Below are 19,620 nucleotides of genomic sequence, written 5' to 3' on the forward strand. Positions count from 1 at the left end.
GACTGATGGCATTCAACCAGCCTGACATCCAGAGACTCAAAGAAAAATGAATGGTATATTCAAACACACCACTGGAAAATAGCTATATCCTCTACACCAGCCTTCCCCAACCTGGTGGACTTCAGAGGCATTTGGGCCACAACTCCCAGAATTCCTGTTCAGCAGGGCCATTGACTGGGAATTCTGGATGTTGCAGTCCAAACGTGTCTGGAAAGCACAAGGCTGGGGAATCCACACAATCCATAGCCTCTGACCTGAAACTGCAACTTATTCAGCAAAAGCTGCTCTTTGGGGCATATCGGATGCTGCAGTGCCTGTTTCTGAAAAAAGAATTACCCTGTAATAAATGTTGTCGATGTGGGATGGCAGAAGCGTCATCAATGCTCTTGATGTGGAAGCGCCCAGTGGTGGCCCCCTTCTGGACAGCTTTTAGACACATCAGCTCTGTCCTAAATAGGTCATTCTTGTTTGAAGTGCCAATGTACTGCTGAATTACATTCCCACATCCTGGAAGCTGTGCTCTGGCCACCACGAGTGGCCTGTATGAGCCCTCATGGTGGCTAAGAGACTCCTACTATGGGGAGAGAAGACATTCATGCCCTCCAATCATGCAATGGACCGCAGACCTCACAACACTGGTGAGGGGCACCCTGAATGAATAAATGATCTTACATTATGTGACTTGATTTGTTGGTCCTGGTGGAGGTAGCACTAGTATTGTTGTATTGTTTAATTATGTTTATTAGTGATGTTTAATTATGTTGTTATTATACTAATTGTTTTTGCTAGTTTAATAAAAATATTTAAAAAACACTGGCATCCTCTGAGCAAACATACCTCCAATGACAACTTTGTCTCAGCACTCATTATGGCATTTGGTCAACCTACCTCAGCCTATATTAGTGATGTGGAACAGGAACAAACAGGAATATTTGTGTGCCTGTGTGTGAGCATATCTGTATACACAGATGTTACCAGTAATACTTTCAAGACCAGTTCAATGCATCTCCGATTGTTACTATATTAACTCCGATTGTGTGGCTGTATGTTTTGTTGTTTTTGTTTTGTTTTCCCCCTTTTTCTGTATATGGGTTTGTGGTTCTCTTGTTTTGTATTTTCAGTGGCTTTTCACTCATGCTTGGTTTTGTTGAAAGATTTATTTTAATGTATAACTTTATTTGATTTTTACAGAGTAGCACCTTCAGGAAAGTAGTTCAGTAGTACTTGGCTCTGTCTGGGAGATGTTTGTATACATTTGGAGAGAATGTTAGCAGGGGTCCTCAAACTTTTTCAACAGGGGGCCAGTTGAAAGGTGGCAGCAGTGTGCACGGACTGGCAAGGTGGTGGCAGGCATGCTCGTGCAGGGAAGGTGGGCGCGATCGTGGCCATCTCCCCCTCAGTGTGATTGCGGCCATCTCGCCCACCCACAAGCACAATGGGGATCAGACCCCCGTCTTCCCTGCACAAGCAGGGCCACGATTGTGGCCATCCCCCACCCCCAGCATGATTGTCCAGGGAAGGTGGATGCAATCGTGGCCATCTCCCCCTGCCAAGCATGACCGTGATTGGACCTATCTTCCCTGCATGAGTGCAACTGCAATTGCAGCCATCTCCCCACTGAGTACGCCTGCACCGGCTCAGAGCTTTTGGACTTGCTCAGAGATCGTTTTCTCCAAGCAAGTCCAAAAGCTCTGAGGTGGGCCAGATAAATCGGCATAGCAGGCACGATCAGGCCCATGGGCTGTAGTTTGAGGACCCATGGTGTACAGCAGAGGTCCTCAAACTTTTTGAATAGGGGGCCAGTTGAAAGGCTGCAGTGACCATCACAGGCCGGTGAGGTGGGGGTGCCTGGGGGCGTGAGCTGGTGAGGTGCTGTTGGGCACGTGTGAGGCAGCACCGGGCGTGTGTGCTGTGGTGGCTCACTCGCTCGAAGATCTCCCAGTGAGTCCAAAACCATCTCCAAGCAAGCAAGCCACCACCACCCCCAACCCGTGCTGTGAAGCAGTGGCGAGCGTGCATATACAGGAGGCAGGCAGCGATTTGTTCACTCGGAGACCATCTCCGAGCGAGCAAGCCTCCACCTCCCCGCCCATGCAGCAAGCACGCGCATGGGTGGCGAACGGCGGTGCAGCCCAGATGGATGGCCATGGCAGGCTGGATCCATCCCACTGACTGTAGTTTGAGGACCCATGGTGTATAGTTTCCTAGGCATAATTAACAGATAATCACTAAGATTTGAAATAATGCTTGTTATTAGCCTTGTTACTCACTTTGTCCATACAAATGTGTAGAGGACATTTACAGCCACCTCTGAAACTCTGCTCCTGGGGTAGAAAGTACAACTGGGTCCACATGCAAACGGTTTTAGACATGTAAAGTTGCATCCAGTGTTAGTTCTACTTGGAATATCTTGTATTCTACTGATACAAGATACCATCCAGAGAGTGTGTTTTACTGTCATTCCAATGCAGTTCAGTTTTCAGTGCAGCAAGCAGGATCCCATTCTACCCTCCAAGACAGACATTTGATGAACACATCAACAAGGTATGAGAACAGGATTAGAACCCTAGAGCAGGACTGAATGGTTTCAAATCCTGATTGACTGGAGCAAACATAACTGAATTTAATGTCAGTGCCCATTTATATCAACATAACACACAACCAAAATTAAGACAAGCCCGTTCACCTACATTGTATTTTACTGTATTTCGGAGTTATACCAGCAGCAGCCCTCCCTGAATCTTTAACCTGTACTATTAAAGGTAAAGGTTTCCCCTTGACATCAAGTCCAGTCATGCCTGACTCTAGGGGGCGGTGCTCATCTCCGTTTTCTAGCCGAGGGAGCCAGCGTTTGTCCGCAGACAGTCTCCATGGTCATGTGGCCAGCATGACTAAACACCAAGTGCACGGAACGCTGTTACCTGCCCACCGAAGTGGTACCTTTTTATCTACTTGCATTTGCATGCTTTCAAACTGCAAGGTTGGCAGGAACTGGGATAGAGCAATGGGAACTCACCCCATTGTGCAGATTTGAACTGGCGACCTTTCAATCAACCAGCCCAGTAGCACAGCGGTTTAAACCACTGCGCCACCTGCAGTCCAAGTTGCTTAAAACCTTCAACTGATAAATAAAATCTTTGGTTCTAAAGCTATGAAACACAATGCTGAGGTATAATACATATGTTGCATGTGTAATTCCAGTGAAGCATGAAACATTACTGCAGGAGAGGGTACAAAACAAAACAAAAGATTTTCAAAAGAAGTTCTCAGCTGGAAAAAGCCAAGGAAACTATCAGTGAGATTTACCTATGTGATACGGTCCACAGCCCAGCACCATCATTCCATGGTCATCAAATTTTACATCATGTTCCTAAAATAGAACACAGTACAAAGAGTCATTGGGAATTCTTCTGAGCAGTAGTACTGTGCCATAGAATAAACCATCTATGCTTCACAAGTTGTTGTTGTTAGTTATGAAGTTGTGTCCAACCCATCATGACCCCATGGACAACATTCTTCCAGGCCTTCCTGTCCTCCACCATCCCCGGAGTCCACTTAAGCTCATGCAAACTGCTTCAGTGACTCCATCTAACCACCTCATCCTCTACCGTTCCTTCTTCTTTTGCCGTCAATTGTTCCCAGCATTAGGCTTTTCTCCAGGGAGTCCTTCCTTCTCATTAGGTGGCCAAAGTATTTGAGTTTCATCTTCAGTATCTGGCCTTCTAAAGAGCAGTCAGGGTTGATCTCCTAATCAGGACTAACTGGTTTGATTGCCTTGCGGTCACAGGTTATGAACTCGGATTGGTGGTTCACAACACAATTAACCACTGAGCTATGGAAGTCTGGACCAAGAGAGCATGCTATACTGAAACTAAAGATTCCCCTATGTGAAGGCAGGTTTAAGAGATTTACTCCTAAGTAAATGTATGTAGGATTGGAGCTTTAATGGTCTGTCTAACTCAGTACTGTTTGCATGAACAATAGGGTTGTTTTTGAGTATTTTCCCCCAAGAGTAAATACAGGATTTTAAGTGAGCGATCCACCTCCAGCCCCCAGATCAAGTAACCTCTACCCTGGATAACTCAGCTGTTTCTCAGGTGAAGCTAGCCCAAGAAAATGCCACATATTACAGGTTAAGCAAGAGAGCCATTCCACCTGGCTTTGATGCAAATGAATTGCTACCCACCATGCAACAATTGCTTCTCTGAGAATCACTATCCACTTTGCTATCTTTGTTTGCAATTGCAATTGCACTACTCCTTAATATGTCATGCCTGCATTTGACAGCTTATCACAGGAAAGCAGAGTCCTCATTTTTCCATGTGCTTTCACTGCTGAATGACCTCATCACCCAACAATTATGTAATTGGTCTTCTAATCCTCCAAAGGTAAATCTTTGGCATTAGGACTCTATCCCCTTTGGTTCATGCCTCATGACTCTATGGCATGCCACAGAACTTTAGTTTTGGTCAGGGGATCAGCTCCATTCCCTAAGCTAGGAATCTATGTTTCATATATTCTACCAATAGCTACTTGAGCCACTTTGCCCCATTTCCCAGAAAGTTCATGCAAGTAATCACCTATTTGCAATTCAATTGTACAAATTGCCAGGGAGTTAGCATTTTCATTATACAATTTATTGTCAGTAAGTGGTGTGAAATGGGATGGGACAGAGCTACCCACTGTGCTCAAGATGTATTGCACTATGCAAATTGGATTTGGAAGAGAGAGGTTAAATTTCACAGGGAAACCTGATCTCCTACACTGCAAAACAGCAAGCAAAACTTACATCAATACGGCTTTCACTGGTAGTCCACAGCAATTGTTAATTTAGGGAACAAAACTGTGGCACTGTGGGTAAATTTTCACTGCTTGTACCTCTACTATGCTTGCTCAAAAGGACTTTGCTGGTCCCACTTATACTTTCACTTTTACAACAACAATAGTAGAAAAACATTTCCACCGGTGCTCTGATGGGATTATGCCTCTGCCAGTTGCTCTAAACCAGAGCTGTCTCTAGATGAATTTGGGTGAATTTGACTTGCAAGGTCAATGGACACTAATGGGAGAAAATATATCATAATACACTGTGGCCCTACTGAAGTAAATGATAGCACTTACCTGGCCATTATAAGTGACATAGAGGTAATTAGTTACAGCAGGGTATTCTCCTGCCAGTGTGTCAATCTGCAGAGGAGAAGAAGAAAGCTTTCATGCTTCACTGTTTCATACTTTCCATTCTGTCCTCCAGACTCACTGCTTTCTCTCTTCTCTTTGCTGAAGTGCTTAAGGGCAACATACCATCAACTGGGTGTTATGATATTCAGGTCAACTCATACTCATATACTAATAATAAATTTATTTCCTGAGTGACAATCCTTATGTAGTCAAAGCAACAATACCAGTCCTCAAGAGAAGGCATGGGCAATGTCTGAGGGCTGTATCCCAGACCCCCACTGTGGCATCTCCAAAAGTGCTGCTGAAATCCAATGATGCAGTGGAGGCAAAGGAGGATGGTTTTCCTTTGAAACAAGGTATATGATTTAAAACAAGGTATCAACCATTTTTGGCTTCTGCTGTGCCACCACCACAATTTCTGTGGGCACAACCAAAGGTCAGGGAGCACTAGGCAGGTTGTGGGCCATGTGCTTCCTACTTCTGTGAACAGGGGCTGATGTCAAAAATTGGACTGGTCATACCCAGGCTCCCTGCCAGAAGAAACAGAGTATCACCTGAAGTAACCACGACACAGCTTCCAGATCATAAGCAGATGTGAAACAGAATGCTTGCCACTGAATCCTCTCCACGTTTGCTTAGAGGTAAGTCGCCCTGGATTCAGTGGAGGCATTCTGCCCAGTAAGTGTGCGCTGCACGGATACTGAGCTTTTATTCGTTATCTGCTGCTGCTCTTGGGATTCATCTGGGCCTATATACCTCATTGTGTACAATAGCTGGCCAGTCCCCTTTCCACCTATTATTGGGAGCACATCCCATAATAGTTAGGCTTCAATATAAACCTTATACCAAGTATTGTACCAGCTATAAAGTACCCAGGCTGCATCTTGGGAATGCTTCTCCTTCTCTATCCCAAGAAAAATGACAGAAAGGGCTAGAAGATAGATTGCACTCTCCCCAAATCAACGAAGCTGAAGAACCTCTGGGGTTTGGAAAAATCTTTGGACAAGACACCCTTGATAGCCCATCCATCAGTGGGTCTATCTTCTCCTTGCCATTGCAGCAACTGCTGTTCTCCTTCCCATCACTGCTGTCACTTGCTTGCTGGGCAGGCAGAGAGCCCATGTTCCAGGATGCCAGAGCATTGCCTGCTCATCCTCCTCACCACCTGCACTCTCTGGGCCAGAGCAAGAGGCAGATGAACAAGCAGGCTGCAGTGATGACAGGCAGTGGCAAGTTCGAGGGCCTCCTGTCAGTGGGATCCTGCTGCAGCAGCAGGTCAGCTGGTGCCTGACCACATTCACCCTTAATACTAGTCCGGACAAAATTGATACAGTTGCCTGAACTAGATGATAATATAGAAGAAAACCAGTCAAAGTCAACAGGACTTGGGGCGCAGATGCTCCCTTCAAGCCTTTCCAAGATCAGTGGAAAAGAAGTGGGGGAGCTGACAGGACTTTTGTATCAGCATCCCTTAACTGTACAGCAAAATGACTATGGAACACCTATGAAAGCAGATGCGACATCGTCATGAATAGCACATGAACTTATTATGTTCCATGCTATCACAATGAATACCAAATGAACTTTCAATGATAGAACACTTAAAATAAAGCATTACTCTATAAAAATGTATGGCTGAGAGACAGACAAAAGGAGCTCCACATTTCACAGTCACGCAACATAATGGTCAACAGAAACATTTTCAACCTTTTAGACTTCCCTGCTCAAAACTGTGTACAAGGCAGGCTGGAAAAGCATGTGTTGCTTGCATAAGTGAGTAGCAAAAGATGCTAATTTCACATTTGCCCTGCTACAGAATTCCTATGTGACCTCAGGCATGTTGCTTAGGCTATGGCTTTAAGGAGACCCTAATTAGCACCTAAAAGAAATAGGATAAATATAAACAGCAGAAAGAAAATGGTAACCATTGCTACTATAACCCCCCAATGTCACTGCTTGCCTCCAAGAAGGGCTCAGAATTCTCACTAATCACATCTTAGCTTATATTGCAAGTATATGAACCAGGATTTCTGTTCCCCATCTGTAAAATGGAAACAAACTGAATCCCATAATTATGAGCCACTTGTGTTTTTTAAAACTTTTATGTAAGCCTTGATTGTTTACGCCAAAAGATCATCCAACCAGGTCAGATATGTGTGTACAATTATACCTGCTTCACCCAAGGTGTTATGTTCTTCTTAAGCCTCAGTTCCCTGCTTTGTGCTTCCGTCACACCCAGGCATTTTCCAATCTGCTTATCTGAGAAGCCGATCTCTTTGGCTCTCCTCAGGCTCTCCTCTGGAATAGACTCACTGAACAGATGAACATAAAAAACAGTGTATTATGGGCACATTGTGCTTTATATGCTTCTCAAAGATTGTATAGACCTAGGGAGGAAATCATGCATGGGAAATACTCAGGGCTAGAGTGCAAATGTGGGCATGGAAAACCCAAGTCCAAATCCCACACCATCCCATTGGATGCCAATAAGAAGAAAAGGGCTGGAAGACCAATCCTGACCCTCATAAATCACAGTGAGATTAAAATGTTGCTATATGTTCTTTGGAGGAGATAAATGATACAGTATAAAAATAAAGCAATTGGCTGACAGCACACTTACCTGGAATGTAAACATTTGCCTCTGAAGTCAAATTTGGCAGGCATCCCTAAATTTTTCCACCACTTCTTCTCACAATTAAGCATATATAGGATTGATTAGACTGTAATGTCATGCTCCCCATATCCAGAAATTCAAAGGTTATATTTACCAGCCATTTTACTCTCTGGATATATATTTCTATTATGTATTAAGAACATAAACAATGCACAAAAAACTGCATCAAACATCACAATATGCTACAAAAATCCAAATTGTATATGTAAAACAAGAGCTCCTGACATCTTTAAGTATTCATAATGTTGACCCAACTATTCCCTCTGAGTTGATTGCATCTATTCCATCACTAAAACAAAACACAAAACCTATAAGCTTAGTATTTTGCACCCACTTCTTTTTTCATCCCTAATATGTATGCCCCTTCTGACATGCAGTTTCTCTCTGGTTTACTGGCCTGGTTTGCACAACATGGCTGGCTCACTGTGGGTTATTTAATTGCTTGCACAACCCTTGAACAGGATGATAAGGCATTGTACTTTATCATTGAAACCCAGTCAAGGATTGCACTATTGTTCCTTCACCCCTACTACAACTGTGCAATCAAAAAGGCCAAGGCAACTGCTACAGCTCACTATGCTTAACCTGCACTGAGCCAGCCATGTCTTGCAAATTCAGTAGTATGCTAGCTAAGGATTTTAGTATGAAAGTGTGAAAAACAGTATGAGCTACTTTAGTGTTAATGGGTTTAAGTTCTTAACTCTGCCAAAATGATTTGCTTGAGTCCAGATGGATGGTGCCTGCATTTCTTCCATCCTTCCCATTCAAAGCCAAGAGATTTTATTTAGTGAACTTTCTGTTTTTGCTCATTATAGAGATGAGATGCTTAAGGCCAGGAAAAATATGCATACTACCCCATAACTGAAGAAAGGCATCCCTTACTGATCACAGCCTTAGGCTGCTACCAATTTGTAAACCAATGACTGGGACCACCACTCTCTGTGGCTACTTCCTAATTCATGCACCTTCAGTCAATACTTAGAAGGTTTCACATACACAATTCACATTGTCCTGTCAATCTAAATTTTGGTCTTTCTTCTCACCACCTTGCTCTTTTGACATCCTTGGCTTTCTTCTGCTGAAGTAAGTGCTTCTTCCTGGTTTGCTTTATGCATTTTTAATTTCCTCAGTTCCTATTTCTCCTTCTGTAATTGCTGCACATGGATTCTTCTGTTTCCTCTGTCATCAGCCCGATCAGCATCCTGCCTCTCTCTCTGGTGCAACCCAATCTTTCTCTGGAGTTGCACTTAGTCAAACTATGAAGAGCCTGGGTGTGTTTTCAGCTGCTCCACTTCTTATCCTCATAGTCAAGGGGGTTCCTCAGAGCATTGGACATTACAAAGGTGCCAGGCCCTGACGGGTTATACCCAAGAGTACTTAGAGAGTTGGCAGGGGTTCTCTCATACCCACTGGCCTCCATTTTTGAGGCCTCATGGAGAACGGGTGAAGTTCCAGAGGATTGGAGGGTGGTATCAGTGGTCCCAATTTTCAAAAAGGGTAGTAGAAGGGACATGGGGAATTATAGACCAGTTAGCCTTACATCCGTTGTAGGAAAAACAATGGAAAGGCTCATAATCGAGAGAGATCTAGTGATGCTAGATAGGGAAGGGAGGCTGACAGCCACACAACACGGCTTCTGCAAAAACAGGTCCTGCCAGGCAAACTTTGTGGAATTCTATGACAAGGTCTCAAGATGACTAGATGGAGGGGATGCTGTGGATGTGGTATACCTGGATTTCAGCAAGGCCTTTGACAAAGTGCCCCATGATATCCTGGTGGAGAAACTGAGGAGTTTTGGGATACACCAAAGCACTGTCCGGTGGATTAGGGCATGCTTGACTGACAAAAAGCAGAAGGTAACCATTAGTGGGGAATCATCGGGATGGCGGCCAGTGACAAGCGGGGTCCCCAGGGCTCTGTCCTGGGACCGATCCTGTTTCATCTTTTCATTAGATCTTCCATCTAATGACATGGAAGAAGGGGTGAACAGTCTACTGATCAAATTCGCAGACAACACTAAAACTGGAGCAGTGGCCACAACTGAGGAGCAGGTATTCCAGGTCCAAAAGGATCTGGACAGACTATGGAAGTGGGCAGGAGACAACAGGATGGCGTTCAATGTGGATAAGTGCAAGGTCTTGCACTTGGGGCATAGGAATAGCTGTCATAAGTACATGTTAGGTGACAAGTGGCTGGACAGCAGCACTTGTGAAAGGGACCTCAGGGTACTGGCTGACTACAGGCTAAACATGAGTGAGCAGTGTGATGCGGTGGTCAAGAGGGTGAACGCCACCCTTGGTTGCATAGCCAGAAGTGTGGCTTCTAGATCGAGAAAGGTATTACTACCGCTCTGTATGACTCTGGTGCGCCCGCAACTGGAGTATTGTGCTCAGTTTTGGGCCCCTCGTTACAGGAAGGATATAGCCAGGTTAGAGTCAGTGCAGCCTAGGGCCACAAGGTTGGTGGCCGGTTTGCAGGGGATGGGGTATGAGGCGAGACTGAGGGAACTGGGTCTCTTCAGCCTGGAGAAGAGGAGACTCAGAGGGGATGTCACACGGAGATGGGTAGAGACCTGTTCTCCCCTGCAGAGGAAGGCAGGACGCGCTCCAACGGAGCAAAGCTCAGGGAGCCAAGGTTCCATTTGGATGCCAGGAAGCACTTCCAGATGGTTAGGACCCCGAGGGTGTGGAATGGGCTTCCACGGGAGGTCGTTGAGGCCCCATCGGTGCGGGTGTTCAAGGATAGGCTGGACGTGCACATGGTGGGCATGTCGTGAGCGGAGCCGGCTGGTGCCGGAGGTCAGACTAGATGGCCTGGGAGGCCCCTTCTGACTCGCTCTGTTTCTGTTTCTATTCTTGTTTAGCTTGTCTAATACAACAATATTTTAAATGCAAGCAAGCACTGACTCAGAAAAAGAGAAAATGATTCTCAAATAATACTATTTTTTTGCTAAAGCAGAACCTCTGCATTATGGTATGAGCATGGTGTAAGCCCTACTAGATCACCAAGTGGTCCAGTATTCACAGACACTGACTAAATTCATCCAGGAAGCCCACAAGCTCAGTCCCCCTCTTCTCCTCCCTGCAGCCCTCTGTGTCTTGGCTTCCCAGCTCTCTGGGGCAGATTTTCAGGTTGCGAGGGCTCTGGGAGGAGGGCGAAGGAACAATCGCCCCTCCCTGTTCCACTATGGAACTGCTTCCATCAGTAAAACACCACAAGTAGATTCAATTCAAGCCCTGTGTATGTATTCCCCAGTTCAAATGTCGACAGAAGTGGGAAAGGGGATGAGGGTACACATGCAAACCCGATGCCCATATCCCTGGGCAACAGACTAATCTTCCCTGACCAGTGGAATTGCTTATAGACACCTTGTCAGGCCTTCACCCTCAATATGCTTAACTGCCAGTTGGGGAAGCAAGGGCAACAATCCATTTTTATTCTACATGTGATCAGGCAAGCATCTGCATACGATTCCAGTGTCTGAATCAACCTTGATCTTAGAAGATGGCAAGGACCAGATTCAACTAGTACTTGCACTTAGTGACTATCCTGGAAAGCTATATATAGCAGGTTCAAAGAGCCAACTTGGCCTTTGACAAATCATTCTCTTAGAGACAGCCTGTGATTATAAGAAAGAGGTCACTCAGTGGAAGGCTGTACTACTTTGGCCTAATGTTGGGGCAAATGCTTCAAGTGTAATAAAACTGTCTACATGCAATAAACTAGCACAACAAAGAGAACACTTTAGCAGAGGCACATCTGGTGTCTCATTCAAACCAAAGTATGAAAGTGTTATCATGGGTTGCTGGGAATGACTAGAGAGCTGCCTGTCCAGAGCAGCCACTCCTCACTATCTTGCTTGTACTGCCACCCTCCTCCTTCATCCCTTCTTGGGGTCTTCTGCCCCGTGCCACTGAAAATGGCAAATACTGATATGTGATAGAGAATAGAAAAGCAGGAACGGGGGCAGTGAAGTTTACAGGCAACCAGAGGAATGCTTTTTGCTGGCAACTGTTCTTACTTCAGTGTAAATTGAAGCAGACATTTAAAAGGCAAGCTCCAGAATGGAGGATGAAACTGGCTAGGACATTGACAGAAAGGGATAATAGTGTGCTGGGCTGAATTATTGGAGAATTGTGTTGGCTGATGTGCAACTACAGAATTCCTTGGAGGAAAAAAAGCTGACAAACTATTTCTGTGATACTAAGGGCTCTGAAAATTTAGCATTCTGATGTGGGAGAAAGGAGTTTTCCACTGTAGCTGGCAAAAGGAACAGACCAACTGCAGAAAGGGCACTGAAGTAGAGGCTGAGGCAACAAGGAGTGCTGTCACAAAGGTGACTGGTATCTGTGCCAGTGCTGGTGGGAGAGAATGAGTGAAGGGCAAAGAAGCCACAATAAGCATGAAAGTCTGTTAGGAGTACCATGATTGCTCTGCGAACATTCAATCTATGGTAGTTTAGTAGCAGGCTGGTTCAGCAGGATGTGTGAGTTTGTCCAATGATTCAATTATTCCAGGAAGAATTACACTGTCAGGCAGCTTTCTAGGTGAAGAAAGCATTTAAAAATATATTTTAATGGCTTATTTTTTGTAACCCATTAAGAGACTTTTAGTATTGGACGGCATATCAAAACTTTAAATAAATAAATAAATAAATAAAATGTCATGCCAAACACATATACACACACACACACACACAAGTAGGAAAAAAAAGTCTAGCGTGCACACCAGAAAAGGAAATTCCACCATGAAAAGAAAAAAGTTCCCTATCTAGTAACAACATTCTTCTAAACTGGTTATACTTGCACCGTTATACAACATTCTGTCTTTGGTGCACAGGGGTAATAGCAAATATTTTCTCTCTCAATACTATGAATATTATCAACATCCTGTGACATGAAAGAAGCCAACATACTACAGCACAATAATGCCCATCTAGCTTGGTATTACCCACTGGTTCTCCAGAAGTCTTTCTCAGTCCTATCAGGAGATGCCAGGGCGTTGAACCTGGGTCTTTGCAAAACTTACCACTGGCTTACCACAGTCCTTCTCCTATTACCGTTTGAGCACTGGAGGCAGGTTCAGGGATATGCACCCTCTTCCTGCCATTTGCAATGCAATTATGCAGGTGGCTTTGGCACAAACACACATCTATGATTTCATTCTTGGTTAGTTGTATCTGTTGCCATCATCCTTTCAATAAAGGAGTGGCAGGAGTGTTCTGTCCATTCTTTGAGCTGGGAAATGGAGCATAGGAAGAGGCCTTGGACTAAATCAGCCCATTGGACTGACTGGCTCAGAAACAACAACAGTAGTGGCTCTCCGGGGCTTCAGGCAGTGTCTTTAGTCACCCTGTCCCCTGCAATCTTTTTCATGGGAGCTGTGACTGACAGAATCAGGAAAGCATCTGTGCACAAAGCATGTGCTGCATCAAGTGCTGCTTCCTTGAAGCACAGAGAGGCAGAATACTTGCCCCAAATGTGGTGATGGGGAAGGGAATCTCCTACTCACAGTTTCACCCCCCACATCTTGAAAGCACACATTAGTTTTGCTGCCTGCTAACTACAATCTCTTTATAAATGCACACATACCCTTCAAAAACCTACAGAAGGTTAAATTTGCTTAATTCTATCCTGTAAGAAATTTACAGCATTGAAATTCTAAGAGGTGGTGATTAACGTCTTTTATGGTGTTCTACTCCAAGTATTTGTCTGCAAAAATGACAGTCTGAAGTTCTAGAGTGGGAGAAAAATGGTCTTCAAGCTAAACAATCAACCTTTTTACACACTGCCATAATCATTAAATAGTTAGGTGGTGCTGCTTACTTCCTAACAAAATGAAGTCTCCTGTGTTTTCCTGTTTATAAACAATATAAGCCTTTCCCTCTGCATGCTCCCCCTCTGTTTTCAGCTTCGAGTGTAGGTTTTTGTTGCTATGGTGTGTGAGTGGGGGGCGGGAGGGTATCGTTGTTTAAAATTCTACCCTGTCATCTCTGAAACTTCATCCACTCATGCTTCTTCTTCAAAAATAAATGATAAAAGGAAATGGAATAAATTCTCCTTAATGAGGAAATTTTCACCTGGCACAGAGGAACTGGGGAAATCTATTAACTGACTCAAGGAATGCCTGCAGCATCACAATTACCAGGGGGAGCCCAAATGCTTCAGTACTGTCCTCTCTTCCACTTGACTGGCTTTCATCTGATCTACTGACTCATAAGTAATACCAAACTAACCTGCCTTTGGAAAGCACCCTCTCCAATATGCAATTGAGCATCCTGCTAGCTGAAGGCCTTTACAGAGTTATTATCAGTGAGGAGTAGCACAGCAAAGATATAGCTTATATGGCGTGTCTCCAGGCACACTTCCCTAGGGCTTCACCCAGTCCTCGATGGGAAAGGCATCCAGGCATGCAAAGGAGCTCAATCTGAAGCCAGCATTTCAAGGTGTTTCTAGTGCCTTGAGCACTTTTCATTCCCCTCCCCCCTTGGGTGGGGAGGGGAATGAGAGAGAGAGAGAGAGAGAGAGAGAGAGAGAGAGAGAGAGAGAGGGAGAGAGAGAGAGAGAGCGCGCGCGCGAGCGCGAGCGGGAGCACATAAGGGCCTCATGTGCATGTGAGAAAACACACTATGTCTGCAAAATATTCAGTGTATATGAATGCATCCTCTCTAGGTTCCTAGATATATGCCCATCTGCCAGGTATTATGCATATGCCCAACAAATTAATATTAGGGGCACCTTTTAGCCATATTTATTTATTTATTTATTTAAAGTTTTGCAGCACATCCACCCACTGACAGCTTAAATGTGTCTCTTCTATGACTGCACACTGAGAATAGCACCAGGGATTAAAAATAAAATTATTTCCAAGTTGCAATGAAGTCATAACAGTCATGGCTTGAGAGCCAGTGTGGTATGGTACTTAAAGAGTGTGGTTCCCTGAGGACATAGGAAAGTCGAGTTCTAGTCCAACTCAGCCATGAAGCTCACTGAGTGACTGTGGGACAGTCACTCCCTTCTCAGCCTAACCCTAACCCAACTCACAGGGTTGATTTTGTCAGGATAAAATGGAGTGGAGGACTATGTAAGCCACAAAAGGAAAAAAAAGGTGGGATGCTTTTAGGGAAGGTACAAAATTCAAAGTGATATTTTGGTGTGAATAGCACCATCAAAAGTTCACATTGATGCTGAGTGCTTGGTATTATTCTGGTTTTGTAACTGGATTCTCCTAGTTACTCCTTGAGTATTAGTTGCATGAAGGAGATAGAAGGGTGGAGCAGGGAACAGAGACTATTTGCATGCTGAGGTAATTTCTGAACATATATTGGACTCTCTCCCCTGCTCTCTCTCTGTTGTATATACAATGGTACCTTGGTTCACAAATGTAATCCATTCCACAACTCTGGTCACGACCCAAATTGGTCGTGACCCAAGTCAAATTTCCCCAGAAGGTGCAATGTAAATAAGGTTAATCCATTCTGTAACCAATTTTATTCATCATAAAAATTTGAAACAAAGTGGCAAAGCACAACAAAGTAACAAACAACAACAAAGATCATGGCCATCTCCCCCCACCCCCAACACGACTGTGATTGTGTCCGTCTTCCCTGCACGAGTACAACCATGGCCATCTCCCCCTCACCCACCCCAAGCATGACCGCGATTACACCCATGCAGGGAAGACGGGCATGATCATGATTGTCACCCGATGCGGAGTTCGCCACCTGAGGCACATTTTTTCTGAAATTTCTGTTTGCGACCTGATTTGGTCGTGAACTGAGGTGTTCGTGAGCCAAGGTACCACTGTATACCAATGGAACAGTGGCAGTTGGTCTACAGTTGCTCAGTGTTTCTCAGCCCAGTTTGATTTCCAAAGCAGAAGAGCTGACAGACAAGTGTGTGTATGTGGTAGAGGAGAGAATCATCTCTCCTTTCTTCTCCCTGCCAAGTTTGTTCCTTAGAGGTTCATGTTGGTTTACTCGATTGGTTCTGACATTTCACAAGCTCTAGAATAAGCTGCAATTACAGTAATGAAATCAGGGCAAATATTGTTTGTCTCCTTGCCTCAAGGAGAGAAGTTATAACCACTTTCCTCAAGAGGAACCTTATTCAAAAGATGACTTGTCAGGATATGTCAGGACCCATTAAAGTAGGAGAAGATGTAAACTAACAACAATCCTCACTCTTCTCTTTTGGCATGCAATGCTATAATTTTGAGGTTTGTGTCCTCCAAGATACTTGTTTAAAGAAAATGATATTTTTACCTCAGGGCCAAATGGCACATACATAATAAATAACTGGTGAACTATGGGAAAAACATGAAATATAACAGAGCCATTTTCTCAGTGCCTAAATCTTGGATTTTGGCTTTTTTTATTGTACCCATGGAATAATGTGTTAAGTAGGCATGCATACAAATGTCTCTACACCTGAATTTCTGCAAAATTTGTGGATATGGCCTTGCTTGCTAAGTGGCAGTGCTGACTTTGAAATCTGGCATTCCGCCCTTTTCAGACATTGTTCACAACTGCTTGCCACTGTCTAGGATGTAGGAGACAGGAGTCAAGATAGAGGCACTGGGGCCTGGGCAACAGAACTCAAGACAGGGCAGGGTCAAAACTCTGGTAGCTCAGAGCCTGGTAGCTGTGGTTGAGATACAGGCCAAAGTCAGGAACCAGTAACAGGTAATGAAACAAGTCAAAAACATAGTCATGAATAAGCCAGAGGTCAAGAACCGGTAAGACAACAGAGCAAGGAATGAGTACCTTGAGAGGGGATAACTGGGTGGGATTCAGGAGCAGCAAAGATGTGGCAGCAAGGCATGGCAGGAACCAGATCCAACAAAGGCCAGGCAAGATACAGGAGCCAAAATGCCCTGCAGCTAGCAGGAAGACCTAAATTGCTGAGGTGATTCAGCAGGACAGGATACAGGAAGGTAGGAAATGGATGCAGCAAGGATCAGTGAGATACAGGAGCTGAACCACAACTATCAGGAAAACCTGCAAGATTAAGGGGCAGGACAGGACACAAGGCACAGGCAAGGCACAAGAGCTAGATCACACCACATTAAGTTGGAAGACCTACATTGTTAAGGCTACAAGCAGAGCAAAGAGCTTATACAGACTACTCTTATACAGGTAGTCCCCAAGTTATGAACATTAGAGTTATGAAGAACCCATACTTACAAATAAACCACAATAAAGCCTATTAATTTTAAAAAATTACTACAGAAAATTATCATCATCGGAGAAAGACAAAGCAACAGGGAAGAGAGGGAGGCCTCCAAAGCATGTTTTCCTGGCCCACCCATCCAGAGAGGGAAATCCCTCCAGCATTTCCTTTGTTGGGCGGGGAGGGGGTAGAAATAGTTACCATTTTGTGCTCATTGTGCATTGACTACCACACAATGTACTCATTTAATTGTACCAAAAGTTCCTTTTGACCAGTGCTTTTATCAATATGTGCTTGTGCACTTTAGTCACATGCAAGAAAAACCATGCACCAAAAGCCATGCATGTACATTCCAATTATGAAACCAATTTTAGAAATTGTCCTGTTCATGTACCAATGCATACCTACATTATTTATTGTAAGCCATCCCAAGACATTCCATAGGGGATGGGATAGAAAAGCTTTTAATAAATACATACATACATACATACATACATACATGAGGCATGAGATTGTGGTGTATGCCCTACCTCATTCTGTATTCATTCAGTGGACTGACTGCTTCACAAACATAAACTGTGCACACAGAAGCCTATCTGTGCAATCAAATCATTGATCTTTTCAGGGTTCAAGATTCTGTGTAACAAGCCTAACTGCATACAGTTTGCATGCCAGCTGAATCCATGACAACATCAACTGAATGTGTCTAGCCTGGGATGAGGCCTGACACCATGATGCACATAACATATCCAGTGTACACACTCTGGTTTTGTGACCTGTGCTCAGTTGAAGTGGAAGGCAAGTGGAGGGAGCATGGAGCCAATCCATGGAGAGCTATAACCAAACTCATTCCCAGTGTTAAGGAATAACTCATGTGTATCCCTTCAGGGAGATGCAAGACTAGTCCCTGCTGCTGGAACTTGACATCTCACCATGGAAAATATGCATGAAGTCGTCCTGCTGATAGTATTTCCAAACTGGAAATTCATCTGCATATCCTTCCATGCTTCCTTTTACCACACAAAGTGACTCTAAAATGGAGCAAAGAGAACTATGCAAATTCTCCTGCACTGGAAGCCATAGGCTTACTTTGAAGAATGCACAGTTTCTGAATTCACTTTAATGGAGGCAGTTCTTTGAAATTTACCCAAATTAGAAGAAGCTCCTCCACTTCAACAAAATCTTTTCCATCTTGACCAAGAAAGGTTGGTGCTATATTCATGTGTTATATACATTAACGTCCAACCATTCTGTGGAGCTCACCATGTTCAACAGTGTCCCATCACTGACCAATGTGGCTAGAAGTCCCTAATGTTTTCAGTTAGTGAAACATGACTAGGTATTCCAATCTAATGGGTGCACTGGACCATCTTATTAAGGAATAAAAAACTGTGTGCATTTTCTAGATTTAAATTATTTTAAAATCAGCAAGAGAAATAGATGGGGGACCTTTAGAACGAATCCCACAAGTAAAGCTCTCATTACCTTCACAGAACTCTATTGTTCATGAAGAAGTTCCTTGAAAAGGCAGGGAAGCTCTCTGCATGCTGACAAGAACTTCTGCCCATAAAAAGATTACTGGATTAGGATGCAGTTTGTTCATTCATGTGAGTTAAGCAACCACATGAGTTAATAAGCAGCTGCAAATATTAGTACTCATCATCATATACTCCAACTTTTCTAAATAAAGAAATGCATGGACTTTTCTGTTTAAAAACAACTGAGAGCTAGATGCCTATGGGCAAATTATGTATCATCATCCCTTCAAATCATACACATTTATCTCAACCACATGCCATTGGTCCCCAAAGCACTTAATAGGGAGGACCACTGAAATACCACTGAACTCAGATCAGTATTGAAAGCATTTTGTCCTGATGTCTCCCAAGTTTCACATGAAGTCAAAGAGGAAAGGGCAATCCAGTTAGTTTCTAAGCTCTTTTCTCTGAGAAGGGATAAGATTACTGATTCTGAACTGTTTTTATTGCTCTTATTGTATTATACTTGCTATTGTATTCTTTATTTGCTACCCCTGCCTAGCTGTAACTAATGGTTGTAGCAATAACATTTGTTCATATAAAACTGACTAACCTGCCGAAGTTTTCCTTTCCTGAGCACATTTATTTATTTATCAATGTATATCCTGCCTTTTTCCTACAAAGGGTTCAAGGCAGCTTACATCTCCTCCTCCATCTTACCCCCACAACAACAACCCTGTGAGGTAGGTTGGGCTGAGAGTCTGTGACTGGCCCAAAGTCACCCAGTTGGCTCCATGGCTGAGTGGGGACTGGAACCCAGCTCACCTGGGTCCCAGTCCCATGCTCTTAACCACTAGACCACACTGGCTTTCCCTGCACTTCTGAAGTGTTACAATTGTTTTCACTAGATGGGATGTAATCTGTACAAAAGCAATAGGTACTTGTCTCCTAGGAAGGGGCAGGAGAATCATACATGACAATCTAATAGTTGGATGTGGTGTACACACACACACAGAGCATATGTGACACCCAACTGAAGCAGCAATGATTCATTCATGACCTTTTGATCTTTCTTTCATTTCACTGTTTTCACCTTGCAAAGTCTGGATCTAAGGTTTTC

General features: G+C 44.0%; 1 protein-coding gene across 1 annotated transcript in view; it reads right to left on the minus strand.

Annotated features, from left to right (window-relative positions):
* Positions 1-19,620, minus strand: part of CPS1 (carbamoyl-phosphate synthase 1) — a 173,081-nt gene that overhangs the window by 59,709 nt on the left and 93,752 nt on the right. The window contains exons 22-24 of the mRNA XM_044431870.1: positions 7,349-7,490; positions 5,122-5,187; positions 3,307-3,370 (exon numbers count right to left, since the gene is read on the minus strand). Of these exons, the coding sequence (XP_044287805.1) occupies positions 3,307-3,370; positions 5,122-5,187; positions 7,349-7,490 (272 nt within the window). The remainder of the gene's footprint in view (positions 1-3,306; positions 3,371-5,121; positions 5,188-7,348; positions 7,491-19,620) is intronic.

Source organism: Varanus komodoensis, unplaced genomic scaffold, assembly GCF_004798865.1.
Source record: "Varanus komodoensis strain SLA01 unplaced genomic scaffold, ASM479886v1 scaffold23, whole genome shotgun sequence".
Taxonomy (NCBI): Eukaryota; Metazoa; Chordata; class Lepidosauria; order Squamata; family Varanidae; genus Varanus; species Varanus komodoensis.